This window comes from Nelumbo lutea, chromosome 1, assembly GCF_056320005.1.
Source record: "Nelumbo lutea isolate HS-2025 chromosome 1, American lotus-T2T, whole genome shotgun sequence".
Classification (NCBI taxonomy): domain Eukaryota; kingdom Viridiplantae; phylum Streptophyta; class Magnoliopsida; order Proteales; family Nelumbonaceae; genus Nelumbo; species Nelumbo lutea.
Window position 1 is genome coordinate 94,596,729 of NC_142684.1, and position 17,407 is coordinate 94,614,135.

At 42.1% G+C, this 17,407-nt stretch overlaps 1 protein-coding gene across 3 annotated transcripts in view; it reads right to left on the minus strand.

Annotated features, from left to right (window-relative positions):
- Nucleotides 1-17,407, minus strand: part of LOC148876227 (serine/threonine-protein kinase STY46-like) — a 64,262-nt gene that overhangs the window by 3,817 nt on the left and 43,038 nt on the right. For all 3 annotated transcript variants that reach the window (XM_088966356.1, XM_088966355.1, XM_088966357.1), the window contains 2 exons: nt 14,956-15,029; nt 12,700-12,875 (listed from right to left, as the gene is read on the minus strand). In XM_088966356.1, coding sequence (XP_088822482.1) covers nt 12,700-12,875; nt 14,956-15,029 — 250 coding nt within the window. The remainder of the gene's footprint in view (nt 1-12,699; nt 12,876-14,955; nt 15,030-17,407) is intronic.

Consider the following 17,407-nt stretch of genomic DNA (forward strand, 5'->3'; position numbering starts at 1 on the left):
AGATAAGAAAAGCAAGATAAGCTAATCTAATTTGGATGAGACTGCTGCTGCCGAACTGGGTAGACTGAGAATCACTGAATCATTACTGCTACTGGCGGTGGGTCAGGTTCCTGCTGCTACCGGTGGCGATGGTATGTCTTCCCGAGGAACGCGTCCATAACATTACTCCCCTCCTGGACTAAGAGCTTGTCCTCAAACTCAAATTCCAGGTACGTGGCCTGGAACTCTGTCAATGGGATCCATGTGGCTTCGGCCGATGGTAAGTTACACCATTCCACCAAGACTTCAAGAACTCCTCGATTGAAACGAGAGCGGAGGAGAGCTTTAGGTTGGGGGACCAGCTTGCCATCTTTCAGGGGTGGTAGGGGGGGAACTTGGTCCGGAGGAACACCTGTAAATGGCTTTAGTAAGAAGATGTGGAAGACATCATGAATCCGGCTGGTCGCTGGCAGTTCTAGCTGGTAGGCCACACTGCCAATCCGTTGTAGAACCTTGAAAGGCCCATAGAACTTAGGGGACAGCTTCGGGGCAGCCCTGTGGCGCAAGGAGCGTTGCTGGTAGGGCTGGAGCTTTAACCAAACAAATTGTCCTGGATCGAACAACAGTTCCCGGTGGTGCTTGTCATAGGTGAGCTTCATGCGGAGTTGGGCTTGCTGTAAGCGAAGGTGGACGTTGGCTAGGAGGGCGTCCCGTTCTTGTAAGGAGTGATCAATTGCGTCCAAACGAGTAGAACTAGGCTCGTAGGACAGCAAGCGGGGAGGGTCCCGGCCATAAACGACGCGAAAGGGAGTCATGCCGAGGGAAGAATGGTAGGCTGTGTTGTAAAAGTACTTAGCCCAAGGGAGCCAATCCACCCACCGTCGCAGTTGATCACCGATGAAACAACGGAGGTACATTTCAATGGTGCGGTTGACCACCTCTGTCTGACTGTCGCTCTACGGCCGGTAAGCTGAAGAGTAGGCCAGGGTGGTGCTGTGCAGCCGGAATAACTCCTTCCAGAAGGCACTGGTGAAAACCGGGTCCCTATTGCTGACAATGGATTCTGGTAACCCATGTAAGCAAAAAATATGTGTAAAGAAGGCGAGGGCAACTGAAGTGGCACTGTACGGGTGTGATAGAGAAATGAAGTGGGCGTATTTAGAGAAACAATCGACTACCACGAAGAGAACTGATTTGCCACCTACCTTGGGTAGTCCTTCAATGAAGTCCATGGAGATGTCGGCCCAGATCTGTGACAGAATGAAAAGGGGCTGAAGGAGGCCTACTGGGTGTAGGTTCTCCCATTTATGTTGTTGGCATGTGGAGCATTTCTGGACAAAATCTCAAATAGAAGTTTTCATACCTCGCCAATGGAAACCATTCTGGATGCGGTGTAGCGTTTTCTGAACGCCTTCATGGGTGGAGTTATGGATGCTGGTGATGATGGTGGAAATCAACAGGGAGTCAGACGGAAGATGGACCCGTCCCTTATATAGTACCAACCTGTCTTGAAGCGACCAATTGGGGTCGGCAGTGCCTGACTGGATCTTCTTGACCAAGGGTGACCATTCTGGAGATTGTGGTGCTGCCTTCTTAATGTCGTCAAACAAAGAGATCTGAGGTTGGGAAATGCCATACAGAGTCATCGCGTCTTCATCTCGCCTAGATAAGGCATCAACTGTGCAATTGGAGGACCCCACCTTGTACTCCACCCGGAAGTCGAACCCGAGCAGTTTGCTAACCCAATGTTGCTGAGGGGTAGTGGTGAGACGTTGCTCTAACAGGTATTTGAGGCTGTAATGATCAGTTTTGACGACAAACGATCGCCCCCACAAATATGGTCTCCAGTGCTGGACGGCTCAGGTGAGGCCCATCAGTTAGCGCTCATAGGCTGGAAGCTTTAGATGCCGATCGGCCAGTCGGCAGCTGAAGAAAACAATTGGGTGCCCTTGCTGCTGTAATACGACGCCGATACCTACTCCGGAAGCATCGCACTCGACAGTAAACTCAAGGGCAAAATTAGGTAACTGTAGGACCGGGGTGGAGGACAGGGCAATCCTTAGCGCCAAAAAAGCTTCCTCTGCTGTGTCGTCCCAGCGGAAGGAATTTTTCTTTAACAGGTTGGTTAACGGTGCTGCCAACAATCCATAGTTCTGAACAAATTTGCGATTGTAACCCGTTAATTCGAGGAATCCGCACAAGGCCTTGGCTGATTGAGGTTTGGGCCATTCTTTGATAGCCTGAATCTTGGAACCATCCACTGTCACACCCTTCCCATGGATGACGTGGCCGAGATAAAGAACCTGTCGCTCCCCGTAGGAACACTTGGACCTTTTGAGGAATAATTTGTGTTGGCACAGGAGCTCAAAAACTGATCGCAAATGATGCACATGCTCTACCCATGATTCGCTGTAAACGAGGATATTGTCAAAGAAAACTAAAACAAATTTGCGCAGATGGGGTTGAAATACCTCGTTCATTAATGACTGAAATGTGGATGGGACATTGGAGAGACCGAATGGCATGACCAAAAATTCGAAGTGGCCATGGTGGGTGCGGAAGGCAGTCTTCTTCACGTCACCGGGAGCCATGCAAACCTGAAAATACCCTGATCTGAGGTCCAACTTAGAGAAATACTGTGCACCATGCAATTCGTCCAGCAGTTCGTCCACAACGGGAATAAAGAACTTATCCTTGATCGTCCGGTCATTGAGTTCTCTATAGTCAACATAGAACCTCCACGTTCCATCCTGCTTTGCCACCAATAGAACCGGCAAAGAGAAGGGGGAGTGACTTTTGTGTATGATTCCTTGTTGCAGCATCACTATACACTGTCTTTCTATCTCATCCTTCTGTAGGTGAGGGTAGCGATAAGGCCGAACAACGACTGGCGCTGACCCTGCCACTAAAGGGATGCGATGGTCGCAAGCTCGGGGAGGAGGGAGTCCCTTGGGTTACTGGAATAAATCTGAAAACTCGATGAGGAGTTTTTCCATAGCTGTCGGTTCTGTCTGAAGAGTATGGACCTGTGGTCTCTTTTCTTTAACCCTGCAACCGTACCATGAAACTTGTTTCCCATTTAGGTGAAATGTCATTGTGAGTGCACTGAAGTCCCATAAAATCGGCCCTAGGGTGATTAACCAATTGACCCCAAGAACAATATCGAACCCATCCAATGAGAGTACAAATAAATCAACAAGAATTAGTTCAGAATTGACCTGTATCGGGACATCCTTACAAATCCCTGGACTGTGAACTTTCTCACCATTTGTGACGGCTACTTGTAGTCATGGCCAGAGTTCCATTGGTAGTTTTAACTGCAGGGCGGCCTGTTCACTTATGAAGTTGTGTGTGCTCCCTAAATCGACGAGAATGCGCATCGGCTGACCTGCGATCTGTGCCTGTAACTGCATGGTCTGAGAAGTTTTAATACCGGTGATCGCATGGAGAGAGATCTCTGGCTCGAATGCGGGGAGATCCCCTTCCTCCTCCTCTTGCTCATCGATGAGAAGGCAAAAAAGCCTCTTGCATCTATGGCCTGCCGAGTAGAGGTCATCATAGTTGAAACATTGACCTCTCGCTCGACGTTCTGCCATTTCTGCTCTGGTCAAACGTTTGATGGGAGGAGTGGCCATGTTACTACCTATACTTGTCACTGCTCTAGAGGTGGTGGTCGTGTGAGGTTTCAGTTCCCAGTTGGTAGCAGAAGAGGGGGTCGTTGCTGTTGATCTTGGGGGCACCCACGAGTTCGATGGACGACCCACATTAAAAATTCCGCGACTGAGCTGCAACTTGCGCTCAAATGCGTGGGCTAAGTTCATGGTTGTGACCAAATTTGGGGGATTCTGCATCTCAACATCCACTCGTAGGGGTTCTGCTAGCCCTGCTGTGAACATATCCACTTGCTGGTCGAGTCGCACGGAGGATGCCCTCGCGAGGAGGGTTTGGAACTATCGCTGGTATTCAGCAACTGTTCCTTTCTGTTTAAGGTTAATTAGCTCGCCCAATGGGTTGCTGGTCAGTGGGGGTCCAAACCGAAGAAGGCAATAGGATTTAAACTGGGGCCAACTGAGCCCGGGTTCTTCTTGCTCTAACCGATAAAACAAAAGTTGTGCTTCTTCTATTAAATGAAAGGCGGCTAGGCTTACCTTATCCCGGTCATCTGTCCGTTGATTCCGAAAGAATTGCTTGCAGCGATACAACCAGCCTAGGGGGTCTCCGTTGCCGTTGTACGACGGAAACTCCAGCCTGCTGTACTTGGGAACAACGGCTGCTCCATGGCTAACAGACTGTTGTTCACCGGAAGACTCCGGCAGATCTGGTCGGCGGTCGTTAGCGGTTGTCCCTCCTTCAGAGTTCCTTTCCCTGCTAGAAAGGAACATCTCCATCAGACGTCGCAGTTCCCTCACTTCGCCTTTGATCTCACAAACTTCGGAGCTAGTCTCCACGAGTTGGTGCTCGAGGTCGTGGACCCTAGATGGTAGCTATTCCAGATCTCCCATGACGCCTTGCTCTGATACCAAGTTGTTGAGGGCCTGAGAATAGGATCTCGTCACGTGTCGGTCCACGGGGAAAACCTCCTGTTTTCCCTTGTTCCTTCCTGTTCGTGATGAACCTATCTTGGCGCCTTTGGTGATTTGTCCAAGAGATCACCAACTCTCCTAACTCACTCGACTGAATAATTTGATGATATCATTCAATGCTTAAATAGGAGATTACAAGAGTCCTAATCTGAGGGAGTCTCCTTGTTGAATAGGGAGACTTCCAGTTCTATCTTGCCAAGGATAAGATAAGCTAACCCTAATCTGATAACTTACTAACAAGATAAGATAAGAGCAATAGAATAAGATAAGAACAAGCAAGATAAGCTAATCTAATCTGGATGAGACTGTTGCTGCCGAACTGGGTAGACTGAGAATCACTAAATCATTACTGCTACTGGCGGTGGGTCAGGTTCCTGCTGCTGCCAGTGACGATGGTATGTCTTCCCGAGGAATGCGTCCATAACAGAAGGTGATTCTTTCACGACCATTGGGTGCATGAAGAACAAAAGTAAAGATCCTTGGTGTTATAGATGCACCACAAGAGAAGTAACCTGCTTATCCACCATTGACTGGATTAGTAGAAAAGGCAATGGCAATTGGAAAGACAAGGGGCCCACAAGGAGCATTTGTTTTGGGGCACTACAAGTAGGGTACAGGATATTGCTGTATCTTAATTAAAGGAAAGGGTTTGAGGGGAGGGGACCTTTAAGCCAACTTCCCAAGTGTTAGTGTCAAATATGTAGGGGTATTTATGTCTTTATACTTATGTTGAAGTTGCTGATCTGTAACATTATATTAGAACTAGTGTCCCTTACTAAAGTAAGGGCACCTGTCTTTTCCATTATATTAGTAATATAAAACATGTCTGGCTGAATGGGAGAGGTAATTTTTTCTCTCATTCGAACCAGACTTTTCTTCTCTCCTTTTCTCCTCTTTTCTCTCTCTCTTTCTTTCTTCTTCCTTCTTCTCTCTTCTTGGCTGTTATCAGACTAACAGAACTCAAGGGCAGGCCGAATCATAATATGGTATCAGAGCACAACTAAGCAACTCGGACCTGCCCAGATTTCTGTTTTCTACGCACTCAGTCTAGGGTTTTCTCTTGATTTTTCTACCATCGATTGGAGATAAGGGAAAGGGCTGAAAAGGAGTGGTCGCCCTCCCCTAATCGATGAAGAGAAGAGGGCTGATTTGTGTGGTGTAGTGGGTGTCTTGTGTGGTCTGATTTCTTTTTGTGTGGTTTGTTTTTTGGGTGATGAGATAAGAGATTTCTATGCATATTTTTGTTATGAATCAAATAGGAAGTATGTTTCAGATCGTATGGTGGGATTTCAGACTATAGTGTGCTAGGGTTTATGCTGTTTTTTAGTGTGATTCGAAGGGGGAGTGGTCCTCATATAGTGTGGTGAGATTTCAGGTAGTCGTGGGATAGGGTTTGTGGTGTAAAGAGTGCAATCTTCAGCAATAACAAGTGCTGAAACCAGTGTGATCAGTGTGATCAAGTAGTGTGCAGTGTCTCAAATTTAGTAATAACAGAATTCAGCAATCGGAGATAGCATTGATAGAAAATCTAAATCTAATGTGATGATACCTATTGACTACCTGAATGTTCAAATGACCTCCATTAAACTGAATGGAGAGAATTATGTACCTTGGGCTAAATCTGTAGAAGTTTTTCTAAAGGAAAAGAAGAAGGTGAAACGCATAAGGGAGGAGAAACCCTCCACTGATTCTCACGAGTATGATGATTGGGAACAAGAGGATGCGCAGATTATCACGTGGTTATGGAACAGTATGGAACTCAAGATTAGTGTGAATTTCATGCTTCTTAACACTGCCAAACATGTGTGGGACCATGCTAAGAAGTTGTATTCTGGTCAAGACAATATAACCAGAGTATATCAGTTGTATTAGGAATACTTTAATCTGCAACAGGGAAATCAGAGTCTTGAGAAGTACTATGCTAGTATGAGAAACATTCACAATGAGTTGCATGTTTATCACCCCCTCACTTCTGATGTCAAAATTCAGCAATAACAGAGAGAACAGCTTTTTGTGACTCGATTTTTTGTGGGACTGAAATCTAAGTATGAACCAGTGCGGGCTCAGATACTAGGAGGGTCAGCTCTCCCTTCCTTAGAAGAGGTGTTTGCTCGACTTCGGAGGACTTCTATTGGATGTACTGAGAACTCTAATGTTTCTGATAGATCAACCTTTGCAGTATCAAGGGGTCGTGGTGTTAGAGGTGGAGATCGAGGAGCTCAGTCTGGCCGTAGTGGTAGCAGTGGTCCAATATATGGCCGAAGTGGTGGTGGACCTACATATAACCATGGTGATGGTCATATTGGAGGTAGAGATTCAGGGGGAGCCTGTGGCAGAAGACGTGGCTCAGGTCCGAGGAAATGTACTCATTGTGGTATGGATGGACATACCATTAATTATTGCTATGACTTGCATGGTCCACCCTCAACTTGGGCCAATTATGCCATGACTAGTGACACCAGTTTTAGACAGGAGAGTCATTCAGCTTATCAGATGCCTCCTACATCCACAAATGTTCCTGAGAAGGAGATGGTGAGTGTTACCCGTGATGAGTATGAGAGGTTTGTCCAATCCGCATCTCAATAGAACATGGCTACTTTTGCACACTCAAGTATGGCTTGTTTGGCATCCACGCCCAATCCCTGGATTATTGACTCTAGAGCCTCCGATCACATGACTGGAACTCCAGGTGTTTTCTTCCTTCTCATTGCTCAACATCACAATCTGTTACCCTTGCTAATGGTTCCACATCTTCCATTTGTGGTGTTGGCAATGTTAACATGATCCCCTTATCTTTATCCTCAGTTTTGTATGTCCCTAAATTTCCATTTAACCTTATGTTTGTTAGTAAGTTGACGAAGTCACTCAATTGCTCTATTACTTTTTACCCTCTTCGTGTGTTTTTCAGGATCTTAAGACAGGGATGAAGATTGGTGGATGGCATAAAGCTAGTGGATTGTATTATCTTGACGATGGTGGAAGAACATCAACATCTCTTCAGTCATCTCTCTCTCCTCTCCAGTGGCAATGTCAATTTGGTCATCCTTCGATGAAAGTTTTGAAGTCTTTGGTTCATTCGTTGAGTCACCTTTCTGTTTTAGATTGTGAGTCATGTCAGTTGGGGAAACATCATTGTGTTCCCTTTAGTCCTAGGGTTGATAACTGTGTGTCGAGTCCTTTTTTCTTTGGTTCATTCAGATGTTTGGGGTCCTTATAAAGTGATGTCATACAATGGATATAGATATTTTATCATTTTTGTTGATGATTATTCAAGGATGACGTGGCTCTATTTAATGAAAGAAATGAGTGAATTGTTTACCATCTTCCAAAAATTTTATGCTGAGATTCGCAACCAATTTGGTGTTCACACCAAATTTTTTCGTTCCGATAATGGTCATGAATATTTCTCTTCATCATTTCAAGAATACTTGGACCAACATGGCATTATACATCAGACCTCATATACCTACACTCCACAACAAAATGGGGTGGCTGAGAGAAAGAATCGTCATCTTTTGAAAATAGCTCGATCCCTCATGCATCACATGAATGTGCCCAAACCCTTTTAGAGTGATGCAGTGCTTACTTCTTGCTTCTTGATTAATCGGATGCCCATATCTATCCTTGATGGTCATTCCCCATTCACTACCTTATTTCCCACCTTGTCTCCGTTTCCTCTTTCTCCTCGGGTTTTTGGGTGTGTCTGCTTCGTCCATAATCTGGGCCCCGGGAAGGACAAGTTAGATGCACGATCCATTAAGTGCATCTTCCTTGGCTATTCCCAGACCCAGAAAGGGTATAAATGTTATCATCATAGTTCTCAATGTTCCTTTGTGTGTGCTAATGCTACCTACTTTGAGTCTACTCCGTTTTTCTTGGGGTTCGATGATGCTTCTTCCTCCCCATCACCTCCTTCTCTTCCACTTCCAGTTGCGGATTTTGTTCCCCTTGTTCCAACTGTGACCATGTCCTTGCCTCCACTGCTACCACTTGTTGAACGGCCACCCATCCGTCAAGTGTATACACATCACCCACATGTACCGGTTGCTACTCCTCCAGCTCCATCAACATCGACAGTTCCGTCAGTTGTCCCCACACCAACCCCAAACCCAGTATCTGATCTTGATCTTCCCATTGCCATGCGGAAAGGTAAACACACTTGTACCCTTCATCCTATTTCTAATTATGTTTCACTCACTCACCTTTCTGCTTCCCATCACCAATTTATCTCTTTGTTATCCTCAGTTGTTGTCCCAAAGGATGTCCAGGAAGCCCTTGCCTCTCCAGGGTGGTGTCGTGCAATGGAAGAAGAACTCTCAACTCTAACTCATAATCATACTTGAGACCTCACCACTCTTCCTCTTGGGAAGCAGGCTATCGGTTGTAAGTGTTAGATAGTTTTTGTATGCCCTTAGCTTCAATCAGAATGATGTACATTATGAGTTTATTGTAAATGAATAAAGTACATATTTGATTCATGTTCCTTTGGTGTGTTTCTGCGTAATACCCTTAAACTGGACACTTAATGAGACTCGTGTTAGTTTAGAATGTTCGCAGCCAGTGGGTTGGTCTGGGGAAACCTATCCTGATAAGGCTGACACTGATGTGCCACCAAGTCGGTTGGGGTGGCCTGTCTCAGCCTCCAGGGTGAGACCCAAGGCACATGTAGTGTAGGATTAATTGAATCTTTGAACCGGACCAGATTTCCAGTATTGCTCTGGACCTTGAGATTAATGGGCAAAACTGGAAAGTTACACCCGACCCCTAGATTGATTATGATACTACACTAGGTGTCGAATTGGGCTATCTTTGATGTACCAATCAGTGAGATCCTTAGCGGGGCTCAAAACCTGGGTATGTTGGGGCAATCTAAGAATTCATCTGAGTGGTTGATCATAGTGACAGGATCAGCCCTTTTGTCGGACAAAGGTAATGATTGGGGATGCACTCTCACTGATGGAAACCAAGACTACTTGCAGTCAATTTCAATCGTTGAGATTTGTTTTGCAAAATATATTTTATATGAGATATAAAAGTATATATATTACGGTTTCCAAAATGTTTGCAAGAAGGTTTTAATTCCCGGGATCCATATAAGCAGAGAGTGCAACACTGTTCCTTGCAGCCAAGGGAGAGGTCCTCCCTTGTCGGGCAGTGTTTGATCATTATGGGCTGAGAGGTTGAGTATAATACCATAGAGAGTGATACCTGATGGGCTAATCTTGCATCTGCCCACAGTCCCTGGTTGTTACAAGGTGGCTTGGCCCAGGGATCACTTAGGGTAAGTGTTGGTCCCATAGAGCCCATGTGATGGGTTTCAGGGGGTGCACTGTCCATAACAGTGTATTCGGTCAGGCCTTGTAAAAAAAGCTGGGCCGAACCCATGTGGCTGATGTGTAGATCAGTGGTTGGGTCCCACGCCATACAAGGAAGCCCAATTGGGCAGTAGTTAGGAAGGCTAAGTGAGCACATAACCTTAATGGGCTTAAAGCCCATTTCGAACTGGGTTAATTTAAGTAGTTAAATATGGGGCGAATTTTGGAATGGATTAGCATATAGGATAAGGTCTTAACCCTATCCACTCAGAGAGTCCAGATCTGAATGTGATTCAGATCTGGAAACCTCCTAATGAGATTAGGAGAAGGCTGATCTAATCTACAAATAAGATAAGGGTTTATCCTTATCATCTTAAGGGATGTCTGATCCAAATATGATTTGGATCAGCAACTCCTAATGGGATTAGGAGCTGATCCTTTAAGGTTACAAAAGGAGGGGGCGGCAGCCTTTAGAAGAGACACATTCACATCCTCTTTAGAGCTGAAATCACAGAAGGGAGAATTCAGCATACCTGCAAAAATTCTCTCTTGCCGCCTCCTTCTTGCTGCCACCTCACCTGCCAGTTCGACCTCCTTTTTAGTGGGAGAAATCAAGATTTGATCTTGATATCAGTTCCTTGTGAAGGGACTGATAGGAAGCTGTGCTCACGTGCAATCCTGCTATTTCTTGCAAAGGACTAGGTTCTTGGAGAAGAACACTACTGATTCTGCTCCATCCTACACTGCGCCATCTTCAGTGGGAGTAGTCTTTGGATCCTTCCTTGGGCGTGAACACCTTCGTTGGGAGATATTATTTCTCCGTATCAGGTATAATCCTCTTCTACTGCTTTTGTTCAGATCTGGTTCAGTTTATGGTACAAAATTGATCCTTGAAAATATGATTTTCTAAATAGTGAATGCGATTCTCAGTTGAAGGGAGAGAAAAATTTTTTAAATTCGCCCACCTAATTCCGCAAGATTTGGGCGTCCATACAATGGATCTCTCATCTCTTCAGTAAGTGAGTTTATGCTGTTAAGTATTTAGCTGATGGTAGTGTAGAGCGCCTGAAAGCTAGATTGGTTGCAAAAGGATACTCCCAAACTTATGGTATTGACTACACAGAGACATTCTCCCCAGTTGCTAAGATAGGTTCAGTTCATGTTGTGATCTCTCTTGCTGCTATGTATGATTCGCCCCTCTATCAGCTTGATATCAAAAGTGCTTTCTTGCATGGTAATTTGCTCGAGGAGGTCTATATGGAGCAACCACCGGGGTTTGTTGCTCGAGGGGAGGATGGTAAGGTATGCAGACTAAAGAAGGCTATTTATGGGCTTAAACAGTTTCCTCGAGCATGGTTTGGTAGGTTCAGTGAGGTGGTAAAGAAGTTTGGTATGAAACAGTGTCAAGTTGATCATTCAGTCTTCAATCATGACTCTCATGCAAGAAAAATCATATTTATGGTGTATGTAGATGATATTGTTATTACCAGGAATGATAAAATGGGCATTGACAGGTTGAAGACTTCTCTACAAGAACATTTTCAAACAAAGGACCTTGGTAAATTGAAGTATTTCTTGGGGATAGAAGTAACAAGGTCTAAGCATGGTATTAATTTGTATCAGAGGAAATAAGTGCTTGATTTGCTGGAGGAAACAGATTTGTTAGGTGTTAAACCAACTGAAACACCTATGGAAACAAATACTAAGCTGAGTAGTGATATGGGTGAAGTGTTTGAAGACCTTGACAGATACCGACAACTTGTAGGTAAATTGAACTACCTAACCATTACTCGGCCAGATATTTCATTTGCGGTTAGTGTGGTAAGTCAATTCATGCAAAAACCTCGGGTTCCTCATTGGGATGTGGTTCTAAGAATTGTGAGGTATTTAAAAGGGGCTCCTGGTTGTGGTTTGATAAACAAAAGTGGTGGAAAAGTTAAAATAGAAGGATATACTAATGCTGACTAGGCCCGTTCTATGTCTGATAGGAGGTCTACCATAGGCTATTGCACTTTTCTTGGGGATAATCTGGTGACATGGAAATGTAAGAAACAGACAATCGTGGCGAGAAGCAGTGCAAAGGCAGATTATAGAGCTATGGCACATATTACTTGTGAATTAGTGTGGCTAAGGAACCTTCTACAGTAGATAGCATATAATGTTAACACTCCAATGAAGCTCTACTGTGACAATCAGGTTGCAGTTCATACTTCTTCTAATCTGATGTTTCATAAAAGAACCAAGCACATAGAGGTTGACTGCCACTTTGTGAGAGAGAAGGTGTTGAATAGAGTGATAGACATTGCATATGTTAACACAGGGAACCAATGGGCAGACTTATTTACTAAAGGGTTGAGTCGGGGAAGAGTGGACTACATATGTAACAAGCTGGGATTATATGATATATACTCACCAGCTTGAGGGGGAGTGTTAGTGTCGAGTATGTAGGGGTATTTCTATCTTTATACATATGTTGAGGTTGCTGATCAGTAATATTATATTAGAACTAGTGTCCCTTACTTAAGTAAGGGCACATGTGTCTTTTCCATTATGTTAGTAATATAAAACATGTCTGGCTGAATGGGAGAGGTAATTTTTTCTCTCATTCGAACCAGACTTTTCTTCTCTCCTTTTCTCCTCTTTTCTCTCTCTCTTTCTTTATTCTTTCTTCTTCTCTCTTCTTGGCTGTTATCAGACTAACAGAACTCAAGGGAAGGCCGAATCATAATACCAAGTAATCAAAGGTGTTTAAAGAAAATCTGAGCTAAGTTTGACATTTAGCAAACTAAATCACATTAGGAATATTTACAAATGCTAGATACCTTGTTAGTGTCCATAAGCAGATTGGCTGTCTTCAAATCTCTATGGATTATGTTTTTCTGGTGCAAATACTCCATTCCTTTACAGATATCAATTGCAAACTTCAACAATTGAGAGAGTTCCAAGGCATTATGATGCTTATGTAGAAAATCATAAAGACTCCCTCCTGGCATATATTCTGCAAGCAGAAAATATTAAATGATAAAGTACAAATACTTCAAAATAAATATATAATTTATTTTTGGATAAAAGACTTAAATATGCCCTGAGTTTTCATAAATTGACTTAAACACACCCTATGTTTGTCAAATAGACTTAAATATACCTTGTGGGTTGACCCAACTGGACTTAAACATACCCTCCATTACTAAAATGTTAAGAACTGTTAACTGTTATGTCATATTAGCTATTTAAATTTTTAAAAACCCTATTTTACCCCTCTTCTCTGTTCCGATAACTTGTGTAAACCAAACTGGATTGAAAGAAAAGCAGGGGAAAATTACAGGGACAGGCTAGCATTTGGTGGGGCCACATGTTTGAATCAGTGTTATCTATATTGCAAAATAATAGTGATGGACCAAATTAATTTCCACCATTTGCCAACCACCAATGAAAGTGGTTTGCTTGGGAACTAGAAATTTCTTGTTCCAGTTTTTTTTCTTTAATTTCTGGGAATTAAGATTGAAGACTGATCATGGGTGTGAGTCAAGGTTTGGTATTCGGTTCAACAGTAGGGAGTCTTACAAGAATTTTAAGAGATCTTCATTATTTTAGTCTATTAGCATCAAACAGGATTCGGTCATTCCTTTCTGAAAATTAATTTACTTGTCCAAATTACTGCTGCCGAGGATTCTGGTAGCTCCCAAGTAAAAGTTTAGAAACAGATTTTTTTCTGTATAATAATAATAATAATAATATGCATAGGCTGTTACATGTGTTATATGTGCTCCTCTCTGCCAATGTTGCATGGATATGGAAGACAGGAATCAAAATCCAACACATGTCCATAAGTCTGACTCAACAAGGTGAGAAAACATGGGCTCGCATACACATTTATGGAAAATATATACCATTAAGGTAGTTCATAGTTTTTAAATTCAATATACCTGCAAACTCTTCCTGAAAAAGCGAGCTGTTGCTAGTTGAAGGAACTACAAGGGTTAGGAGCAGACCAAAAGGTCATTGGTTGTAGTAAAAAATGATTTAGGCACCCATAATTTAAGAATGGATATGGTACTAGACAGAATGGAATGGTGAAAGAGGATTCATGTAACCAACTACATATAGTAGGGATAAGACTTTGATGATGATGATCTAATGCCATCTCAGGTTAATCTGAATCATGACATGATAGATAAAGATCCAAAAGGAAGTAGAATGTACCTTCTAATAAATCCAACCATAGGAACAGATTATCAAGACTAGTAATTTGATGGTCAGATTATTTTTGTCATTCAATGAAATTTCTGTTTTTCCTCTTGGAAATACTGCTAGTACATTCTTGTTCTTTTTTTATATATTTTGCAATCTTTCTTTGTTCTTTGGTTTGTGAGAGAATATAAAATTCCAACAACCAAGATAAAGGTAGGATATCCTTTATGGCCACCCAACAAAGCAGCCCTAGAGGTTCCATAACTTTCTGTAATACTTATCATTAAACCCAAAAGTTCCCCTTTTATCTATCTGCACCTCTACATATGGTATGAATTTTCACCTTAAACCTATTTTGTTGGACGCCCTACAGTAGGATCACATCCACACATATCCATATTTTAAAACTAGGAACTTGCATTCCCTAACTACGTAACCTAAATTGAGATCAATTGCATAGGAGAAAATTTACTAGTTTGGGTGATCAAGATCATGTATGCATAACCTATATTATGAACAATTGCATGATCCATACACCATTCACAAATTACATGGATTGAAAAGACAATACATACATAACCTACATCATAAGTAATTTCATGTTCAACATTATTTCATGAGTTATGTCGATTGAAAACCCTTAGTTTGGGTGATCAAGATCATGTATGTATAACCTATATTATGAACAATTGCATGATCCATACACACAAATTACATGGATTGAAAAGATAATACATTACATAACCTATGTCATAAGTAATTTCATGTTCAACATTATTTCATGAGTTATGTCGATTGAAAACCCTTAGAGGAAAGAAATATCAATACAAAACAATACAGGAAAAGTTGAAAATAAATATTCCAAATTCCCAATGTGAAATTCTCACCTGTCACTATGCACAATTGTGGAGGTTTTGTGCAAGCACCAATAAAACGGACAACATTCCCATGCTGAACTTCCCTATAACATTCACATAAGAATAAAACAAAGGGAGAGTAAATAGATATCAGAACTTTTGTACAAAGACAAGGATATGAAACAAGTAATTGAACTTGGAGAAATCCCAACAGGATTTGGAGCATGTAAAAGACTTATCTAGACTTCATGGCATGGAAGGAGCAGAAAGGTAATGGAAGCATACAAAAAATATCTTGGATAAATTATTTCTATCAAGAGTTCAATACCACACCTCTATAAATTTGTGTCAAGCATAGAAACTCAGATACCCACACACAACAGAGAGAGAGAGAGAGAGAGAGCTAGGCAAATTTATATATACAGGTACGGAAATAAAGAATTCTAGCTCTACTAAATTTAGTAACTCACTAACTCAAGAGAGGATACTTTCTGAATCTAATGCAATGAGAAAAATCATGAATATCAACTATGTTATAATAACTAAATAGAATAGGAATTTCTGGATTTCATATAATGAAAACATTCTCCGAATACAAGAAAATTTGATCACTTTTTTTTGTTTGATCAATAACATCTTCATTAAATTAAGAGAAGAGAGGGAAAAGAATACAAAGGGAGATAAAATAACTTAGCTCCCCCAAAACAGAAAACACAGGGAATGCAAAGAAAATTAAAAACTAGCCCAAAAAACAGCCTCCCTATTCACTCCTTGCTTGGCCAACCCATCCGCAAATGAGTTGGCACTCCTCTTCACCCAGCTGTATTGAATCTCAATGTCCCTACCCAGCCATAAGAAAATTTGATCACATTGAAAACCAACAAGATGACAAAAGATTTTAACCAATTTAACTGCCAGTTTTCTTCTAGTTCAATTGTAGAAGCCATCAAGAAAAATCTTATTTGAGTGGATTATATAACAAGCTTAACCTGATACTTTACTTACATATCTATCCATTTTTTTATTTGTATATTGTAGAGAACACTGATGTGGGCCCCACAGCTATGGTCCCACTGTGTTTGTAGGGTTAGTTGGTGGTCAGTTGGTTATTTCAGTTGTTATTTATTTCATTTGTTATGTAAATACTAAGGGCAGATCTGTCCTTTCCATGTAATGAGCATAACCTATAAATACTAAATAAAGTGGCGGCAGCAGAACATTAAGATTTTGTCCCTCCTTTCAACTCTTGTGTTCTACTGCTCTCTCTTCTCTTTCTCCTCTCTTCTCTATACCTTTTCTTCTATTTTCAAACCTGAAATCTATTAGGGTTCAAGACTGATAGCAGTCTTGAACGTCTACTTGGTATCAGAGCTAGGGTTTCTCATGTGAGTTTAGTCCAGCCGACCACATGAGAACCATCTAAGGCTGGAAGCTGAGAAAGTAGAGTTCGTTGACTGATTCTTGGAGATCGCCAGAGGGTTTAGCAGCTGTTTAAAGATTTGCCACGGTTGCAGAGTGTTGGTGATCAGGAAGAATCAGAGAAGGCTAGGGTTCGGATAACCTTGGAAGGCAGCGAACAGCATTCTCTTGTAAGTTTTTTATTTTTTGAGAGAAGTACAATCAAAGAAGATAGGTTGGACCTATCTAGAAAGGGCGACCGAACCACTCTAGGGTTTTCTTCCTTTCTTTCTTCTATTCTCTAGGGTTTTGTCTTAACCCTGCGGCAAACCCTAATGTTGGGCTGAACCTTGTGATCTACCCTACTACAAGTCTTATCCGTATGGTACTGCCTGGAATGTGTGGCTGAGAATTTTCTTTTAAGGACTGATTAAAACCCTAATTCTGCTTCAGCATATCAGATTATTCTCTAAGCTGTTTTCAGATCTTTTTTGGGGTTTCAAACTCTTCTAAGGGGTGAAAACTGTACAGACTATTGCTGTTGTGTTTGCTAATTGGTTTCAGATCAGACTTATACCTGTTTCATGCACATATACCGTGAATACAGATTGGTTCTATACTGATTTTTTATTGTGATTGATAGTCCAAGTGTTGTTTTTGACTGTAGTAACCCTATTTTTTGAGACTACTGGTTCTTGACCGAAATGGAGTTTAAGAATTAGGCAAAAGGCAGTTTTGGGAACAGCAGTTATGATGGTGTTTCTGAGACAGGTTTTCAGATTACAACCATAAGATTTGATGGATCAAACTATTTGGAATGGGCCCAATCAGCCATGATGGCTATTGGGGGAAGGGGTAAAGTAGGGTATCTCTTGGGAGATGTAAAATAACCCTCCAAGGGAGACCCCATGTATACCAAGTGGGTCCAAGAAAACTAGTTGGTTATGACATGGCTGTGTAATTCCATGCAACCTCATATCAGCCGAAATTACTTGTGGGCAAAGACAGCCAAGGAGATATGGGATGTTATGAAAGAAACTTACTCCCAACCCCTTAATGTTGTCAGAGCATATAAATTGAAATG